This window comes from Ambystoma mexicanum, chromosome 11, assembly GCF_040938575.1.
Source record: "Ambystoma mexicanum isolate Mex_15411 chromosome 11, UKY_AmexF1_1, whole genome shotgun sequence".
NCBI classification, from domain to species: Eukaryota; Metazoa; Chordata; class Amphibia; order Caudata; family Ambystomatidae; genus Ambystoma; species Ambystoma mexicanum.
The window spans coordinates 705,714,094-705,733,913 of record NC_090934.1 but is presented as its reverse complement, the minus strand read 5'-3'; the positions used below and the strand labels follow the sequence as shown (position 1 = coordinate 705,733,913).

General features: G+C 48.1%; 1 protein-coding gene across 1 annotated transcript in view; it reads right to left on the bottom strand.

The window, feature by feature from the left end:
- DEPDC7 (DEP domain containing 7) overlaps positions 1-19,820 on the bottom strand; it is a 594,836-nt gene that overhangs the window by 59,398 nt on the left and 515,618 nt on the right. The window contains exon 6 of the mRNA XM_069623575.1: positions 16,761-16,903. Coding sequence (XP_069479676.1) covers positions 16,761-16,903 — 143 coding nt within the window. The remainder of the gene's footprint in view (positions 1-16,760; positions 16,904-19,820) is intronic.

Genomic DNA, 19,820 nt, shown 5'->3' with positions numbered 1-19,820 from the left:
AGCTGAGCCACCACTGGTGCCAGGCACTTGGTGAACACCCTGGGTGCCGACTTCAATCCGAACGGGAGGGCCTTGGACTGGTAGTGGCGCCCTTTGACTACGAAGCTGAGAAACCTGGTGTCCTTTTAGGATGGGGATGTGAAAGTACGCATCCCCCCATTCCAACGACGATAGGAAGTCGCCTTCCTCCAGCTGGCCCAGCACGTGCTGGAGGGTGACCATCCAGAACTTCTGTGCCTTGATGTATTTGTTTAACCGATGCAAGTCCAGGATGGGACGCCAACCTCCTGGCTTCTTCCTGAAGAGGAAGTATCTTGAGTATACTCTGGAGCCCCGGAGCCTCTTTGGGACAAGCTCGATGGCGCCTTTTTTGGGCATCGTCCTTACCTCTAACAGCAGTTGAGGGACATGGTTTTCCTTCCTGGCCACTGGAGGAATTCGGGGGCACTTCTTTAGAAATTCCAGAGTGTGCCCGTGGGCCAGGGCATCCAGCACCCAACTGTCGGTGGAGATGGACTCCCACACGCTGACTAACTTCGGCAGCCGGCCTCCCACCGGGGTGCTTCGGTGGGGGCCAGACGATACGGCCGGTTCAGTCTTGCTTGGAAGCAGCCTTGCCTCCTTGGCCTCCCTGGCGACGGCGGCGAGAGCCACTTGACTTGCCTCGTCTCCTGTAGGCTTCTTGCGACGAGGAGCGGGATGGTAGGTCGAGGAGCCGCCGTCGAACCCTTTGGAGGCACCTTGCTTGCTTCCGGAGTTCCGAAAGGGTGGCCGCCATTGCTGCAGAACTCCCAAGGCCCGAGCCGTCTCGGTGTTGGTCTTGATGGCCTGCAGCGACTCATCCACTGTCTTTGTAAAAAGATTGTTCCCGTCGAAGGGCATGTCCAAAACCTTGGCTTGCACGTCCTGGCGGAAATCTGTCGCCTTGAGCCACCCCGCCATCGAAGGCAAATGCCGTTGCCCAACTGGCGGAAACCGGTGTCAGCAATGTCTGTGGCCACAGTTATGGCGTGGTCTGACACCACCTCACCCTCCTGTAGGATCACCAGGGCCTCTGCCCTCTTGTCGTCCGGGAGGAAGTCCAACAGGGGGGCGATCTTGTACCACAATTTCCTGTCGTAGCGGGCCACAATCGCGAGGGCGTTGGCCGCCTTAATAGTCATCCCACGGCGTCCAGCTTCTTTTCCTTGCCGTCCGGTGGGGAAGTTGAAGATGAAGCTGATGCCCCCCCCTCCCTGCTTTTTCTTGGCCACTGCAGAGTCGACCGAATTTGGGGTCGGCTGTGCCCTAAGGCACACTGGGGCGGTGTCGGGGACCCGGTACTTCTCGTACTGGTCCCTCTTGGCAGGTGTCGTGGACGGGTTCTTGAGGAGGGCAAGTCCCTCATCCCAGATGTCATACAGCAACGGCACTGCGAGGACAGTCTTCCTCTTGGCCTTGCGCCGTTGGTAGAGGAAGCCTTCCTTCTCTTTGGGGCAGAGCTGAAAAAGCTTGGATGCCCTGGCAATCATGGAGTGGAAGGAGCCAATCTCGTCGGGCGGGAACGCCCGAGGAATCGGAGATGGGAGGCCAGTCCCTTTGTCACAGCCGTCATCCGTCCCCGTCGTGGCCGTGTCGGTTCCCATGTTGTCCCTCGGGACCGGGGAAGGCGACAAAGGCTGAGATGGCCGTGCGGGCTGAAGGGGCACTGGATGAATTCTCCTCTTGTTCGCAGAGCTTCCTGACGGACCTGGTTCAGCTGGGTCGTCCGTTGGGGGTAGGGGCAGTCTCGTCCTCATCTCTGTGCATAAGGCTTGGATTGCCGTCAAAATGGCCGCCGAGTTGTCCTGCGGCTGGGGTTGCGACGGTTGTTCCTCCTCCATGGGAACCTCTTTGTCGTTGCCGCCCTCGCTCTAGTCGTCCCCCTCATCGGGATTCCTCCCGCAGGACCGGCCCTCTTCCGAATTCCCGGTCAGTTCCTCCTGGGAGGTTGTGTCCGTAACGGCCACTGCCCCCCCCCTCTTTTTCCACCAGGGTCTTCACGGGGGTCTTCTCGATGGGCTTAAAAGAGGATTCCCTTCGGAGGCAGGGAAACTATGCCCCGAGGTCGCCTCCACTGGGATAGCCTCCACAGGCTTCGCCAGGGCTGCCGCGACTCCCTCGATGGAGGCCTAAACCGGGTGAATCAAGGCCTTCACCACCTTGGGCGCACTTGAGGCCTTCACCTTAGGGGGAGGGGCACTGCCTCTCTCCCCCTCGGCCGGTTCCTTTGAGGCCTGTCCAGAAGCTTAGCCGGGTTCTTGGATTTTCTCTTCTGTGCCAGAGCCTTGGCTCGTGGTTGATGGCGTCGGTGATGGTGCGCCCTGCCTGGCAGCCGAGGAGCCAGGCCGTTCGGCACCCGCGGACTCGCAGTGCTTTGCCTTCTGTTGGGTCACTGTCGCTGGGGCACCCTCACAGGACTTAGAAGACCGCTCGGACTTCTCACCTGCTGGGCTCTTGCCTTCCAGCCAGTTGGAGAGACGGGTCCGACGATCCCTCATAGTCCGATCCGACATGTTCATGCAAAATGCACAGTCCTTCTCCACGTGCGTTTTGTCCTCGTGGAGGCAGTAAAGGCATTTCAAATGCTCGTCCTCGAACACATTTTGCAGGTTGCATCCAGGGCAGATGCTGAACAGTTTACCGGGAGTCAAGCTTCCCTTCTCCTGGGCCATGTTCTTCTCGTCCGCGAGGTAGGCCTCAGAAACTTCTGGAATCCTCCAAGAAGCTTAACTCGACAAAAACTTCACCCTTGACGGGCGTAGGTAAATCTGAAATGGGTCCCCGTTGATCGGAAGTAGAAACGGTGGAGCTTGAGTCTCGATTAAACCGAAAAATTAGAAATCTTTGAAAAGCGCAAAACGCAGTAAAAGCTCGAGAGCTATAGCACGAGGATTCCCAACACTTGAACGTGCGGTAAAAATCTTAGGATGGCTGCCAGGGGCGGGGCTTGGGGAGAGGGCAGTCATTGGCTGGGGGTAGTATGACCCAGAGACCAGTGATTGGTTACTACTAAGAAAGACAGATCAGAAACAAAACCGATACTGATTTTTTCTTTACTGAGGATTCCCAGCCTGACGGGGAATATTCATGAGCATGTGAATCCATGCCAGACCCCCATGCTGGAGAAAGGGGCAATTTAGCAGTGTGTGAATAATGTACGGCAGAATAAAAGTTGTACTCCCCGATGATTGTGTGGATGCACCCAAGTCATAGGACCCAACCACTCTCCTCCATCCCCTGCAGGTCACTCCCTCGAAGAATCTATAGTTACACGAGCAGATATCTATTTAGCTCTGTGTTGTCGTCATCACCCAAGACAACCCTACTCCTTGCCAGGCAGTCCAAGTAATAGGACAGCAGCATAAAAAATTAATACCATTGTTTCATAAACTAGTCAGAACAAGGTTCGTGCTATCCAAAGCCAAGTCAATAAGCACAGACCACCTTTCAATCATTTTATATCTAATTTGCAAACATTTGAGTAAATAGGCAGACCACTCTGGGTCTACTCGTGAGATCTAGATATTTCAATATTGTGCTTGAGAAGCAACTTTTGTTGTGAACCACCAAGAAGCAATGCCAGCCCTCATCCTAGTGGGTTTTGTCAGACCCCCCCGTGTTTTCCATGATTCAGCGCTTTCAGATTACATGAGGATACCTTAATGCCATTAGCCATCGCTCAACTAGAAACTACAGTGTCCAAGAGAACAATGCTACCAGCAGTCGATACGAGCATCCAATGCCATTAACAGTGGTGTTAAGCAGGCTGCCAAAAGATGCACACTACTTGCTCATTCACGTGGGGACCAGGGAGAGGGTAGGGCAGCATCCACCAACTAAACTGATCACACAAGGTAACAGCACCACTACTGCAGCAGCAGATTACCTAGCTCCCTTTTGAGTTCTGTTACAGAATCAGCACTGCTATACCAACTAGGCAAAGAACAGCTCCAGCCCACCACAGTAGCACCAAACCCTCAATTCAGGTTTGAACACGCTCCCCTGGCCCTGAAACAATAACATCCCATGTACATCAGCAGAGGGTCAACTAAAGCCACAACACCTAGAGCACCGGATTTAAGTGAGAATCACACAAGCCTCCCCCCTTGCAAACACGAATCAGTAGGATTAACTCATCCCACTCCCTCTTACCCCCCCCTAAGGGCCACTTGACTAAATCCAGAGATTATTATTAAAATCAGTGACAACCAGCCTAGATTGCAGCCCAGGCCAAGCACCAGCAGACCTCATTAATAACCTCTCCAGCGGAGAATCAGACTAGCAATGGAAAAAAAAAAAGTTCGTTCAGAGTAGCAGAGTCTCAAGCCCATCATTCAGTAAACCGGGCATCAAGTAATTCATCTTTTTATAACCTGCTCAATGCCGGAGACCAGTCTCCAACCGTGGGACCGGGATTTGAACCTGTGTTCGAAGACAAGCAGGTTGCCCCTGAACAATCCTCCCGGCCCAAAATTAGTTTCTCTAGCCTGCACATTTCACGCTTTGGACATCTTCTCAGTAGCATTCTGTAGCTGCATTCCAATGCCACAGCCCATATTTCTACCACCATTTCCCCATCATACCCAAGCTATGGCGCTCAGGCTCTGCAGGTCGCAAGCAACACTGCTACAATTCTGGCTTTTAGTGCCAGTAAACCCCCCTCCAGTCCAATCACTGCGCTATGGCAAAAGCGCACGTTTGAAGAAATGGCAGTTTTGCGCTGCAGTACTGGCCAGTATCCAAGTCATTTTCATGGAATTCAGAACTCCAGCAAAAAAATTCCACTCAAGTTCGGTCTAAAACCTTTTAACTGTCTGGTATGAGCACAGTGAAGGAGGTAAGGAATTATCTAGATGCTCGAAAAAGAACTGAACGTTACCCAGTCCTTCAGCCCATTTGTCTGAAGAAACATGTGTCTCAATTATGGACCCTTGCTACTGGAAGGCTTTTAAAGAGGGATAGGAGATTCCCACCATACATACTCCACGAGAGTGCATTAAGATCTATGGTGGAGATTGGGATACTACAGCACCCGATCCAAAGAATTTTAATTTGTAACTGATCTTAACCTTGTCTCCTGCAAGAAAAATAAGCAGACACAGCTGTTACTGTAAACAAAGCTACTGGATCTAAAAGCAGGGGATAGACAGAATGAGTTTGAAGACCTGAGAGATCCGTATGAACGCCCTCAGACTCTTCATGTGAGGGGTAATGCAGAAACCAGACTGCTGAATTATAAAAAATTAGATTCGAATTCCCACCATAGGATTAAAGTCGAGGAGCTTGGTGTGTAAAGGTTCACAAAACAGAGTGAAGTTCCACTGCATTACGAAAGGAAATGTAGGAACCTTTGATAGGGGCTGCAGTAGGAAATACTATCTTTTAGGAAGAGCAGGCGAGTTGCAGAAGTCCTAGTACTAGTGACCATTGCTAGAAATTCAATTTCTATTTTGTGCTCCCATCTGCCACTGTAAGCCAACAGGAGGATTCAGGAGCCCAAAATTAAGTGGAACGTTTACTGATCACTGAATTTTATGGAGGGACTGAAATATTTAGGCACTTTTTTCCAAGTTCCAATTTTGAGCTTTATGAAAGTTTGGTGCCCTATCAGTCTGACCCGGACAGTTTTGGAATTATACAGGGTCTATACATTTTTAAAGACACCCCACCAAAACAATGCAACTGGCCCAGAACTGCACAGCCGGTTTTATCATTGGTTTGAAAAAACTGACTGCGAGTCTTGAAGTCTCTGTTGCTACCCACTTGTTCCTCATAGCAAACGTCAGTTGCTCTGCAGAACTTCCCATTCTCAATCAGGGACAACTACTGGTTTCATTCATGCCCCACACCTAGGCTCCGCCACCACAGATGTGGAATGGGACTAGACAGTTCCACCCCCTTCCTGCCCCTCCTTCCCCCCCCACACACACACACACAAAGGCAGCAGTAGCCTGTGAACGCAGCAGCTTTCCAGGGCAAGTGCATGACCTTATATGGGATTTCCTGGCAAGGCAGGCGTAAGGCCAAAAAGACAAAGCCAAAGAACAAGCAAAGAATATCGTGGCACTAGCCATGTTTAGTAGCCATACGCAGTAAACTCGAATGTGCACACTAAAAAGAATGCAAAAACTGTAAAAATGTAAGTTCAAAGAGCTAGGGCGGTACAAGAGTATCGTAGTTGCACTGCATTGTAAGATGCAAGATTATAAAAACGCAAAAAGGCAAAAAGGGGAAACAGTTTCCCTGTGCTGACATTTTGAGGGACTGATCAGTTGCGACATAACAAATTAGCAAAAGGCTACCACACCATATTGCTTGTTGGTATACATGTTGAAATGCTCCTGGTACAAAACCTCTTGAAGCGTGCACATGCTCTCTGGTGTCAAGTCCACTATCAAATACCTTAAACAAAAGAACAAATCGACACAAACATTAAGCTAGTCGGCAAAATTACATTGGATATCGTTTTAAAAATTGACTTCAACCCCCTTTACTGAAGAACGTATTCTGACATTGGCATATCATACATATGTATGTGCAACTTTCAAGTCTAGGTGTGAAAAGCCCAGTTATTCGAGGGCCCAAATCAGATTCCAATCCTCACTGAACTACATCCATAATGTTAAAGTTAACACCAACATGTCGCAGGTCAAAAAGTCACTCCTCCCCACTCCATGCCACCAATAAGGGGGGACTTTTGTGAACTCCTCCACTGCTTTATTTCTGACGTTAATGACCAAAACATATGCTCATTTTGTGAGGGCAACTACAGCTACCAACTTTCTTAAAGGACAAAAGAACCACAATTTATTTATGGTGGATTTCTGACAATCCTTCCTTCCCAGCACCAACCCCATATTTATTTTAAACTTTGTTTACTGCCATCTTCATGAAAACAATCAGGTAAATTCAGCATATTATTGCAACATAAATGAACAGTCACATCTTGTTTGTTAAAACAGCAGGTCAGAAGCCAATGAACAGTTAAACCAACAACGTTCCATTCAAAGTTGAACTCAATTACAGTTAGGCATGGGGTAGTCTCTTAATACAGGGGCTGTTTTAAAACAACAGTATTAAGTCGTTCTACCCGAGGAGTTCGCCCCCCGGTATAGTGTTCCTGGGCTGGTAGTCTTGGGTATCTTGTTATGTCGGTTGCATGGTTATCTTCATGGTGATTTATCATCCGACAGATGGAACACGGCCACCACCAATGATTTCCAGTCTTCCAGGGGGACAGCCGAGCTATCGCACTGTCTCGACAACGATTTGGCCCAGGCCCTCGTCTCTGCCTCGCACCAGATATCAAAGTCCTGCAGCCAGCATTTGTAGTGGGGGCCCATTGGTGATTTCCATAACATGGCAATCTGTCGCTTTGCAAGCATGCATGCTAGGGTCATGAACCTGGTGATATGTTTAGATTTACTTTGTCTGGGGTGTGCTCCCAATGGGCACTTCAGCGGGTTCCAGGAGTATCTATGAACCCCTGCCACCCTGCAGGTCTGTTCAATTTGGGACCATGTTGGGGGTCAAGTACATACGGTGTAGTACGTTCATTTGGAGCAGCTTGAATCTAGCATTCTGAGACACCTGTCGAGGGGAGCTAAGTGCACATTCCCACTCCGAGTCAGTGAACTGCCTCTAGGAGGAGATTATGTAGTCTGGTCAAGGGTCTCCAGCCATCCTCTAACATGTGCATTAGGGCCAGTAGTCCCGTCTCCTCCGGATCTTCAGGCCAACTTCCCCATTTGCGTCTAGCTATACCTCTCACACATGTACTGCAATTGTTCCCTGTGTAGACTACTGTTTTGATAAATTTCTTAGATCTCTAAACTGGCCGTTTTGTACATGTCCCCCTCACGTATAGACCTCCTCCCACTCTTCCCAGAGCCTAGCAGCCCCAGGTATGTGATTATCGGTACATTAGGTGACATACTCACCTTCAGAACAGTAAAGTCTACCCAGGGAACGATTGGGTATGTAGTTTGAGTAGTTTTATTGTTCTGCCCAGTCTGACCACAATTGGGATTGTGCTAGCACAGCTCACTGGGAGCCACATGATTTTGCAGAGTCTGGCTGGGGTCACCAGCTGTTGCAGCCGCCGTGATTCAGATGTGGGAGGTTCCACCAGCCACTGTGACAAAACTTAGTTGGGCAGCTAGATAATATATTTCGAAATTAGGCAACTGTGCCCCACCATCTTTGTAGGGTAATTGAAATAAGCTGAGGGCTAGTCTGCAATGACCCATGCCCCATATAAAGTCTGACTACCAAATCAAGACGGCAAAGAAAGGCTACCCCAATGTAGTGATGGACATTTGTGAAGCCATAAATAAATCTTGGGAGCACCAACATTTTAATGAGGGCAACCTAGGATCGCGGCAGTCTGGACCAGAAGGACATAGATCTTTCAAGGCCCCTACCCCCTTTCCCCCCAGCACCCAGAGCATATTGCAGTTGTGCATTTCTACAGGTGTGTGCGTGATCCGAATAACTAGGTTTCTGAACAAGTCTCCCAAAGGAGTCCCGAGTCAGGTAATGCAACCAAGTCCACCTTGCAGAGGCCAGCCAGTGGGAAGAGGCATGATTTCTGTCTATTGAACAAGATTCCCTGATAGCTCACCAAGTCTGTCTATTACATGTAGAATAATGGGGAGGTTGTGGCATGGTTCACAGAGTTAGAGTAAGGCATCGTCCGCATAGAGTGATATTAGGTGTCTAGAGCCGCCTATCAGTATGCCTGCTTCCAAGTATTCCTGGCGCAGGAATGCCGCTATGGGTTCCATGGCCAGAATGTAGAAGAAAGGCAAGAGTGGGCAGCCTTGACTGGTTCCCCACTGTATATTCCATATTCCGGATATCCGTTTACCCGACTTGAGTCTAGCCACCAGGGAGATGTATAGAAGCTTGACCCACCAGATGAATACACGGCCCAGCCCAAAATATTCAACTGATGTAAGCAACCATTCCCAGTAGACCGAATCAAAGGCTGTGGTGGCGTCCAGGGATGCCACTACATATTGTTCTTTGCTGGTCTGAGTTTGATCAATAATGTGCTGGAGTCTGATGATTTAGGACCGTGCTGCACCCAGGCACAAGCCACATCTGATCTGCGTGTACCAATGTTGTGATTTTGCAGTGGCGTCTAGCTAGTGCTGTTGTAAGTTTTATGTCACTGTTTAGCATTGCCAGAGGTCGGTATGAGTCACACCTGCCTGCTGGCTTCCCGGGTTTGGGAATGGGTATCACCAGTCTCTCCCTCTCATGCCTGTTGGGAGTATGCCTTTGTCATAAGCATCAGTGAACACTTTCATGAGTGTTGGAGTCAGGGTAGTGGTTTAAGCCTTGTAAAATTCTGAGGGAAGCCCATCCATGCCCAGGGTTTTACCAGTGGGTAGGAAAGCAATGGCTTCACCCAGTTCCTAAATAGTGACAGGCAAGTCCAGGGACTCATGTTGAACATCTGAGAGTTTTGGGAGGTGAATCTGGGAGAAAACATCGACCAGGTTTTTCTGGGGCACTGGATTGTCATGCCTGTACAGTTGTGTATAGGAGGTAAAGGTGTCGTTAATCGCCTGTTGGTATCTCCATGGAGCCCCACATTCATCATAAAGCAGTGTTGTTTGGGATGTTCCCGTTTGCATAGCCATCTCCCGGATTTGTCCCCATCTGTGTGTGCTCAGGCTGTCTGGGACGTGTAATCAAATTTGGAAAGCCTTTGCCTGCCAGGCATCGCAACACCTGGATCGTGTCTCAATCAGTTTCTTCGCTATGGATTACTGGCCAGTCTGTTGGACCTCTAATATTTTAACGTCCTCTGGACTCCAGGGCCTCACGTAGTGCCCGTCAGATTCCTCCAGTCCTGGCTATAACCTTGCCTCTGGTCACCCTCTTAATAATAATAATTAAGCATTTATATAGCGCTACGAACCCTCAGGTATCTGAGCGCTGCATATTATTACCCACGGTGTGTGGTGCTCTTTGGTCGACCTCGGAAGGATGAAAAGCTGAGTTTGGCCTTGCCGGGATTCAAACCTGCGTCAGCAGGCTCTGCACAGATGTCCAAGTGAGCGATCCACTCACTGAACTATCGGACCGGCATGGATTCCCAGATGGTGCCCCAACTGTTTACACTCCCAATGTTGTAAGTTCAGCAGGAAGTCGGAGTGATAAATTTAAAAACTATGTCGGTTAGTGCCCGGATAGGTAGGCACCACGTCGGAATAGGTGATCTAGGATATGCAAGGCACCATTCAATCACCAGATGTGAGTGGTCCGATATTGTGAGGCACACAAAGAAGTAATCAATACGTGTGTGCAATTTGTGAGGGGACGGGAGAGAGTAGGAGTAACCCCTGTTGTCTGGATGGATTTCCCTCCATATATCAACTAAGTCGAGGTCTGTTAGTGTCACATTCAATGCAGTAGAGGCTGGGGAGGGACCGTTATTAGAGTAGGACCTACCTAGCACAGGGTTCCTTACACAATTGAAATCTCCACTCCATAGAACTAAGCGCTTCGGACTGTTACCCATTTACTCAACATGTGTATCTGTAGCAGGGTCTTGTGATTTGGGAAGTAAGTTGATTATGCAGACTATGTTCAAGGTACCCCCTAACAATTAAATATCTCCCCTCCTTATCTTTCTATTTCTAGTAACTGGAAGGGTAGTGCACCATCAATCCAGTTGAGCACAAGCAAACTTAGAATAAGTGGCCTTTACCCTGACCCCGCCCCAACGGGTCATTAGCACTTGCTGTCCCTCGGGGAGTAGGTGCATTTCTTGGATTAGTACCAGCGATATCTATTTGGGTTTTATGTAGGATTTCACCCTGTTTCTGCATAGGTAGGAACCTAGGCTATGCACATTCCATTACATTATTCTTATGGTAGTCGATATTGCATTGTGCATTGGTTCATCAAGGTCCCAGCTCGAGTATTGATATTGCAGGTGCCCCAAGTCGGAAATGTATACACCCATTTTGTCTGCCATACACGGTCACAGGAGCCGTTTTGTATGGAGTACATTAACAACTTTGGGGTGTTCAGGGCAGGGTACTTGACACAGGAATACGGAGATGTGGGCATAGACATAGATGGGGTGGGGCACGTGATATCTATGTACGCAGACTATGTGCTGCTATATGCGAGAAACCCCAAGGTGAATCTGCCATACATTTTGCCAGACCTCCCCCTGCCCTGGAGCAGGACCTCCTTTAGATACCTGGGTATTAACATACATCATGACCCTTCCCAAGAGCATGGAGATAACAGTGCGTGCCAAGGCTGGGCTAGCTGCATCCATGGGGTTCTGGAGTAAACTGCCCCTGTCAATGATGGGGAGGGCAGCATTGTAAAAAATGGTGGCATTGCCACGACTTATGCATTGCTTTGGGAATGTTCAACATGACATTCCAAAGCGGTTCTTTCGGGACCTAGAGAGGTTGTGTAGGGGGTTCCTGTGGTTGGACGGGCAGAATAGGGTAGCCCTAAAGCACACTACAAAGGCTGCACGACCAGGGTGGATTAAGGATGCTGAACTTTGAGCTGTACTTCCTAGCGTGCCAACTACAGCACATGGTGAAATGGATGGCCGATAATCCCATGACAGACGGCACTGCTGCAGCCAGCAATATGATGCAGATACCTGAGGGACTTCCTTTGGATCGCCGCCAAGGGGCAGCACGAGAACCCCTACTTGGTGAAACGGGGCATCTGAGTTTGGCATAGAACCTGTGGGGTCATGGGGATAGAAGACCCCGCTCTCTCCACACACACCAATAGTGGCGATCCTGGAGGGCAGGGTGGGCTACAGGCCTATGATGGAATCAAGGTGGGAGATGGAGTGGCCACGGTGGGGGATCTGCAGAAGGAGGATGGGAAACGTTTGAGGAATTGCGAGAGGGTGCAGGGATACAAGCAGGACAGTTCTTGTTGTATAGCACTTCTGAGTGTTACGCAGAAGATGGCCTACCAACACTGAGGGGGATTTTGAAAATGAGGATATTGAGATGTTGCTCAGTGGCGGAAGTCAGACATGTCGCCTCTAGAATTTATGAGATCTTGATAGGCTACATCTTACGGGCAGAACTGAAATGCAAGAGTAAATGGGAACTGGAATTGGGGAAGACGTCCGAAGAGAGCATGGTGAGAAATTAAATTGTATCACAAGAAGGTATCCAGGAATGCCAGATTACAGCTAATACAAATGTATATAGTACAGAGAGCATACTTCACACCTGCTGTTATCCCCACCTTTAAAGGGGCCGGGAGGCAAGAGTGTCCCAAATGTAGGGCGGTGGAGGCCGGGCTCACACATGTTCAGGGGGTGTCCCGTAATACATGGGTTCTTGAAGAAGGTAGCAGATATGCGGGCCAAAGGAGGCATTGATTTAGATGTCAAGACACCGGAGGCCTGCATTCTGGGTCGATATAAGAATGATGTGAATGAGAAACCACTGAATAAACTTAAAGACCTGGTGTATATAATGACCAAGCATAGCATAGCCATGGGGTTCAGAGGAATTGCCATAGCATTTCGGCGCAGGACTGCCCATGTGGGCAGGACAAAGACTGATATGCAAATTGTTATTTCCCATCTGTGAAAGGTACAGTGAGCAAAAAGCGTGTGCTGCAAACTCATCTCAGAACAGGTTATCATGACATGTTCTTTCTGGAGAGGAGCGCCTGCTACATTTTTTGAAATTTATGAGCAACTTACTTTGCACCCTTTTGGTTATGGGTATGGATAATATTTACTGCACAGGTCGTTGTGGTCCATCCACATGGTGGCAGCTTCTGAGCTTTCTAGGAATTGCGCTTTGCCTTTGTAGAGGACCGAGTCTTGCAGGGTATAGAAGCATGTATTTCAGTCCTAGTTGTCTTCGCCTTGCCTTTATGGGGACAAAAGAGTTCCTAGCTCTTTGGAACTTTGGCGTATAGTCTGGGTAAATTGCAATCTTTGAGCTACCGCACATGCTCGCCTCCTTCCCTAGAGTGTGTAGGATGACTTTGCGGTCCTGGAATTTGAGGATCCTGGCAATTATTGGTCGGGGATACTATCCAAGTGGGGGTCTTTTTTGGAGGGTTCGGTGTGCCCTTTCAATAGCAAACACCTGTGAGCTTGCCTGGTCCAATCTCCTGACGCAGCAGATTTTCTATATCAGTAGTGGGGTCTGGCCCTTTTGTACCCTCCGGTATGCCAAGCACCTGCACATTGTTCCTATGTGACCTTCCCTCTGCATCCTCTGCACGCCCTTCCAGTGTGGCGTTTAGTTTCTCAAGCTCTTTGATTCTCCTTTCCAGGTCCTTGGTAGAGTCTGATGTGTCCTTCAGGAGCACTTCTGCTGACGAGAACCTTTTGGCTAGCTGTCCGACGTCTTGTTAGAGGAGCTGTACATCAATTTTGACCTCATCTATCTGACTCCAAGGATGAGCACAGGGCTGCTATCGCTGCAAGGACTTGGTTCTCTTGTGGGGTCACAGGGATACATTGCGGATTAAAGTTCTCCGCTTGAGTGACGTTGCATCCTTTGCCCTGTACCATGAAGGATTCCATTGTCAGACTTATTCTTGTTTTTAGTGGGTGACATATTGTAGTGCTGTTTAACAGGCCATGTGTCTTCACTACTGTCTTGACTCTCTTGCTTCCTTGGTTCACCCGACCCACTCCTTTCACCTTACTCCTCACCTGAGCTGTTCGTAAGAGATGTGTCTTCACTCAAATGCCTTCTAGTCGGGTCATCCTTTTGTTTCTTTTGCTGAGAGTGCCTTCCTTGGGTAGAAGCCACAGTGGCTGCCTGTGAACTGCAGACCTGTGGCTCCTATCTGGGGACAGGCCAGAAATGGAGGGGAAAAAAGCCAAAAGCTAAAAGCTAAAAAAAACCCTCTTGAAGAATTGGAGTCACGTTCCCAGAATCCGGCTGGTGGAAGAGGAAAGTGCCGGTAGCAATGAAGAATGTAAACAAAGCAACGGGATATCGCCGATGTGGAAGCAATCCAGGTGGAGACGGGGCAGAAGACCCCGCTAACAGAAGCACAGATGTAAAGTAAGCAATTCGAAGAAAAAGAAAAGAACGGAGCAGCAGGCAAAAGGGAAAACAATACAGAGGCAGAATCAAAGTCGCTGTAGGAGGAGGAGCTGGAGGCAAGTCGAGTAAGAAAGTAAAGAGGAAGAATAGTAGTGAACAGGCAAGGCAAAAGCTCATAATCTGGAAGGAGTGCGCCGAAACACAAAAGAGATAGGAAAGGCTTTGTGTGAAGAGAAGGAAAACTAGAGTATAAACCACAGGAGACTAGAGAAGTCGTAACGGTTGTAATGCACTGGCCGCTGGGAGTGAGGGTGTAAAGTACCTCCCAGTGGCAGCCATGTTACAAGAACTAGACCGTTAAGGCACGTTCAACAAAACGTGACTGGAACATTAATGGCAGCGTAAACCGCGGCAGCATTCTCCATTCGCCTCGGCGTATGCCACCATGTTAGGTGCACTGTGCCTTGTCACACAGCCAGGGGGGAACCTTATGTTTGTAGCGCCTCTGCTAGCACAACCCAGGCGGATTCTGAGGCGTCAGTTATTAGTAGCTGGCAGTAGCCACATTCCCCGGTTGGCATGTTTCCAGGGCATATGTAATATGTTTTCTCAGAGCAGTGCCTGTATTCCTGGGGTTCTGTGATTTGCATGCAAGCTTAATAGAATCTTATTGCTAGGTGTGCAAGTGATTTGCACTCAAAGATCCGTAGATCTGTGTGCCTGCCCCCACCGTGGTTGCCCAAACTCCGGGGGCCTGATTTGGGTAATTGTTGTCAATATTCCTTTGAAGCGAGTTTGGTTAATGGCCAGGATACTCCGGTCCCAGTTTCCTTATCCCGAGTAGTGGAAAGGTGGTGTGGTCTGAGTCTGTGGGTGTAGTGGTGGTCGATGTACAGCAGCCAGCTAGAGAACCAGCTTAAGCCTCCCCATCCAGTTGCAGGACATGTTGCACAGAAGCCTCGTTGGGGCTGTGCGAATTGGTCCCCTGGGGGTAGGCGGAACCCATGCGTGGCAAGGAGCAGCGGGTTAGGCAGTGGAGAATGTGCTTCAAGTAGTGTACCGGAGCCTCAGGCCATCTGTGCAGCTGTAGATGGTGTGCCAGGTAATGGGGAAGAAAGGAGACGAGGGATGGGAAGAACCCACTAAGGTCTGGCCTGCCCAGTCGCAGGGCGCATTATGTGGATAGTTGGTGTCCTTATCGGGCTACACACGGTATTGCGTAGGTTGTGGGTATGGAGGTGTTGGTGCTGCAGGGTACACTTACCGCGTAGTGGGAGTGGTGTGTTCAGGGCCGGGCAGTAGAGATGGTATCCAGTGCAGCGCCCGTAGTGTTCAGGGGTGGCAAATGTCTCATCTGCTTTCCGGCAAGTAATCCGGTAGTGCCACGAGCGCTGCAGCCGGCTTTTCCAAGGGGGTTGCGAGTCCTGGGCTATGTCCCCCACCACAAGCGAGGTCCAGCAGCTGATCACGTCAGCAGTGCCCAGGTGGTAGTCTGGGTGCGCTTGGTAGACCTGCGTTCGGTAGACCACAAGGTAAGCTGGACCAAGAGGATGATTGTAGCTCGTTGCTTTGAGGAGCTTCAGTGTTTGCAATCCCTTGTTGCAGGGACCCAAGCAACCTTTACATTTACTCTGCTTCACAACTTCTCCCGAAGTAGCGGTCAGGCAGCGATTTACCCCGTTTAGCATTTCAATTCCGTTTTGAATCACGTTAATTTCTCTTAGCATATAATTATTCAGACTGTTCATGTGCAATAATCCAAGTGAGGTTCAAAATAGGCCAGAATGAAGATGAGCGCCAATAATTTATCCAGTTTTATTGTTCAATGATGCATCTCAGAAAGGCTGCACACAAGTGTTGTCTAGATCTAGACATTACAGGTCTTGTCCTCCCATGTTTGTGCAGAGAAAAACTCGAAAACCCAATACAACAGATTTATACTTCAACATATGGGAATCTTAAATGCCCCACATTTCTTTAGATTAGTACACAGGTGATATTAGTTTCATTTTTGCAAAGGCACACTTTAAAATCATATAAAGGCAGCACAGTGATGGCTTACACTACCTGAATAAATCTCGTCATATGGGGGTCTTCAGTTGATGGCACAAAGTACATTTCTTTGTTGTAATTTACTTTGTTTAGATTACAAAAATGTTAGTAGGCATTTGTGGGTTAAGGGCTAAACGGGGTTGGTGAGTGTTTTAGGAGGGGTGGTAGTGAAGGGGAAGGGGGCGTGTGGGGAACCACCCAAAATATGAATTGAAGTAAAAATCGAAGTAATGCACACAAAGTAAATTACGACAAAGTGTTATTTTTGGTTGAAATGACAAATTTAGTATGGTCACACAAGGTTATACAAGCTCTGTATGAGCATTTAAAAGTTTTCAAAAATACAAACTCCTATTAGGAGCCCATTTGAATATAAAATTAGAAATCTGCATCAGTTAACTTTAAATTTCAAGTGAAGGGGGTAATTAAGATTACATTAACAGCTATGATTGGATTATCCGTGGATTTTCTGAAAGTCCAAGCCAATGGATTCTTTGCCAGGGTGAAACAGGAGATCAGGAGGGGAAAGAAGGAGAAAAGCCTTGCAGTTTCCCTTTGACACTGGATTGGAACCACTGATTCCTTCTCTCAATGAAGGCATACAATTTCAGATGTTGGGTTTGTATTGCTGTGATTGAACTAATGGAGGTCACTTGCCTCTTTCTGTAGCTTATGTTCAGATGGATCGGCCGCAACAGCCATGAAGTACAAGAGCCTTCTGAACTCCTCTCGAGTGGAAGTATCCAGGAGTTTCAAGCAAAGTTGTGTTGCCTCGAGAGCTAGTTCGGTTTTTCCATTTACTATAAAAAAAATAAAACAAGTGATTTCACTGTTTGCAGGCCCGAGCACCATTTAGCATTCATTTATCATAATACAATTGTAGCAGTGGAAAAAAGTGAGGAATATTGCATTGCTAAAAAAATAAAACACATCGACAATTCAACTTTAAAAAGAAATTCATGTATGCTTCAGTAACCCAAATAGCATCTTGCGTCATCCACCAGACCTCCCTCCTCCCCAAAATGTTTAAATTATGCGTTTCAGGAAATCAAAGGGCAATGATTACCTAAAGTAGGGATCTTAGCACTGGATGGCTAAACTGCTTGAAAGGAGCTAGGAGTAGCACAAACAAAATTAACCTTTCCCCTAAAACAGCAATGATTGGTGGTACTTACATGAATTATGTTTTTAGTTCCTACAAATGTGGGCTTCTCACCTGCCTTGAAGTGCCCATAGAGTGCTGGTTGGCTCAGGTATAGCAATTGTCCGAAGTAAAGATTAGTCCTTTACCTAGATTGGATTTGTGCATCACACGATATTGAAATTACATTATCTGGCCGAGTGGAGGTGAATCTCCACCCAACCAACCCAGTGAAGGCATATCAGGGTTTAGGGGGATTATCGCTGCTGCAAAGCGAATAGTCTATATTTGTGGTGTTCAGCAGGTCCAGGCAAGGTCCATTTAATTTAGTGCAGGTGAAAGCTCATACCAGAGTGATGCACTGTGGTGCATCGGTCATTGAACAGACTTGCATCACCTTTTTAAGCTGGGCTAATGGGGACATTAAATAAATAAAAATAGGCCAAAGTTCCGGATATTCAGGACGCTTCTGGTCATGTAGCTCAGTGAGATCAACATGCCGAGAGGGATATTTTAAACAAGTGTTCATGGACTTCAAATGCTTGGACCAATTTTAAAAAAATTACACGATTCGCCAACAGTAACCTTGCTACCCTTATATTGCTACCCATCTGTTCCCATAGATGGAACAGATGAAGTGGATTGAACAGATAGAGGTGATAGAGCGGACGGAACAGAGAGGACGGAGTGAGTAGAACACACGGAGCAGATCAAATGATTAGGAAGGATAGAACAGATGGAACCCACTAAACAGATGTGAAGGATGAAATGGATCAAAGGATTGGATAGAGTAGTTTATGTGGATGAATGATAGAATGGATGGAAAGACTAGTAAATTAAATGTTGAACGGGACGAAATGTATGAACGGAAAGAGTGAATAAAACGGATAGAACAGATGGCACTGATTAGTGCTTGACCTCAAGCGCCTTACTGAAAACCACCATATCACACTACCACGCTTACTTGCTCCTATACACCACCACTCAACTAGAACACAGTGATACTACGACACATTCGGTATAGCTGTTCTCATACTAACACCCGCCGCATACTCCTCATCCTAATTAAACTCAGCTAGCTGAGCATACACTACACTGCTAGCCTAAGCATCTCAGGCCTAACGCAGCCAGAAATCGGTCTGGGTGTCAACCCTCCAGAATGAATACATATTATTGACCTCCCAACTACCACACCTACCGCTAAGAAGCTGCTATCATGCAAATGCCACACCAGCTTCACACATATCCGGTGCACCCACGCACCTTAGGACTCTCTCTCTCAACTGACATGACTACGGTTTCCGAGGGCGTTCAACCTGCCAGCACTTTAAGATCATACCAATGATGCATAAGGCGCTATATAAATGCAAAGTAAAATAACAAAACACAGAACCTGTGGCATTACCCACCCTTTACCACCAGTCATGTTCAGTCTAGTAGGGTTCAACAACTCCACACAGGAAAAATGCCTCTTTTGAGCCTGATGATCACAAAGTGCACCCATATTCCAGGAAAGGAGTTTTCCTCTGAGCTCAGCTGATTAGAGTTCAAATGATCTCACGTTTACATAGAGCTTCCCCTTTTGGGACATGTCCAAGCCCCTCTACGGATCTCTTCCCAGAATGAGGCACACTTTTAGTCAGCCAAGGTCCGTTTCTCAGGGATCTTCAGGCCCATTTACACCTGCACACTAGGCCTCCCATGGTCGGAAGCTGGTGCTCCGGTCACCTGGGGAATCCCAAAAGGCGCCATCAGTAAGTTATCATCATAGCACTTTTTTCCTTTGGTCAATTCATACCCCTACTCCCCATAACCCCAACCTACTCTTTCGCCTTGATGGTTCACAATATACCCGTTATTAGGGGCCTCCATGCTTCTCCCTTTCAGATTCTACAGTCTTCTCTTGTGGTTCTGTACATCCAGGTCTGAAGCCATATACCACATTTTGTTCACTTTCCTCTGTACTCCAGGGTCTATCACTGTTCCTTGAACAATTTAGTCTTTCGGCTATCTGCAATGGCCTAATGCCCAATAGGTCTGCCATAACCCTGCACCCCTCCACATTTCTCCCCACTTCAATTTCCCCCAGATTTCCCGGCTCTTCCATACTCAACTAGATATTCTTTCCTTGTCCATCTTGCAAATTTCTTTTGAATGCTTTTACTCTGCCTCCTTGCAACTCAACCTGGTCTTGTTGGAGCTTCTACCAACAATCTTGGCTGCTGCCCAATTACTTTTACAATCAGCCTCATACTCAAATTGATACCACCCCACATGCACCAACCTTCTAACCGTGATCCACCACCTCACTCCTTTAGAGTATCTTCTCTGGACCTCCATTCACCTCACCCCTCCTGCAAACCTCCAACCTCCATCTACGCATGGTCTTTCCTTTAGCCTCCCCACCCCCGCTGGATTTACTTTCTAGCCCCTTCCACCAGACAGCAGTTTGGTGCCATGAAAATCCTAAAGGCAGGCTCCATGAACCACACATCAGAGCTAGTCCAGCCTCATTCTCAACAAATGTAGACTTAATGCACTTAGCCTGGTCCAATCAGAAGTTACTTCCAATTAAT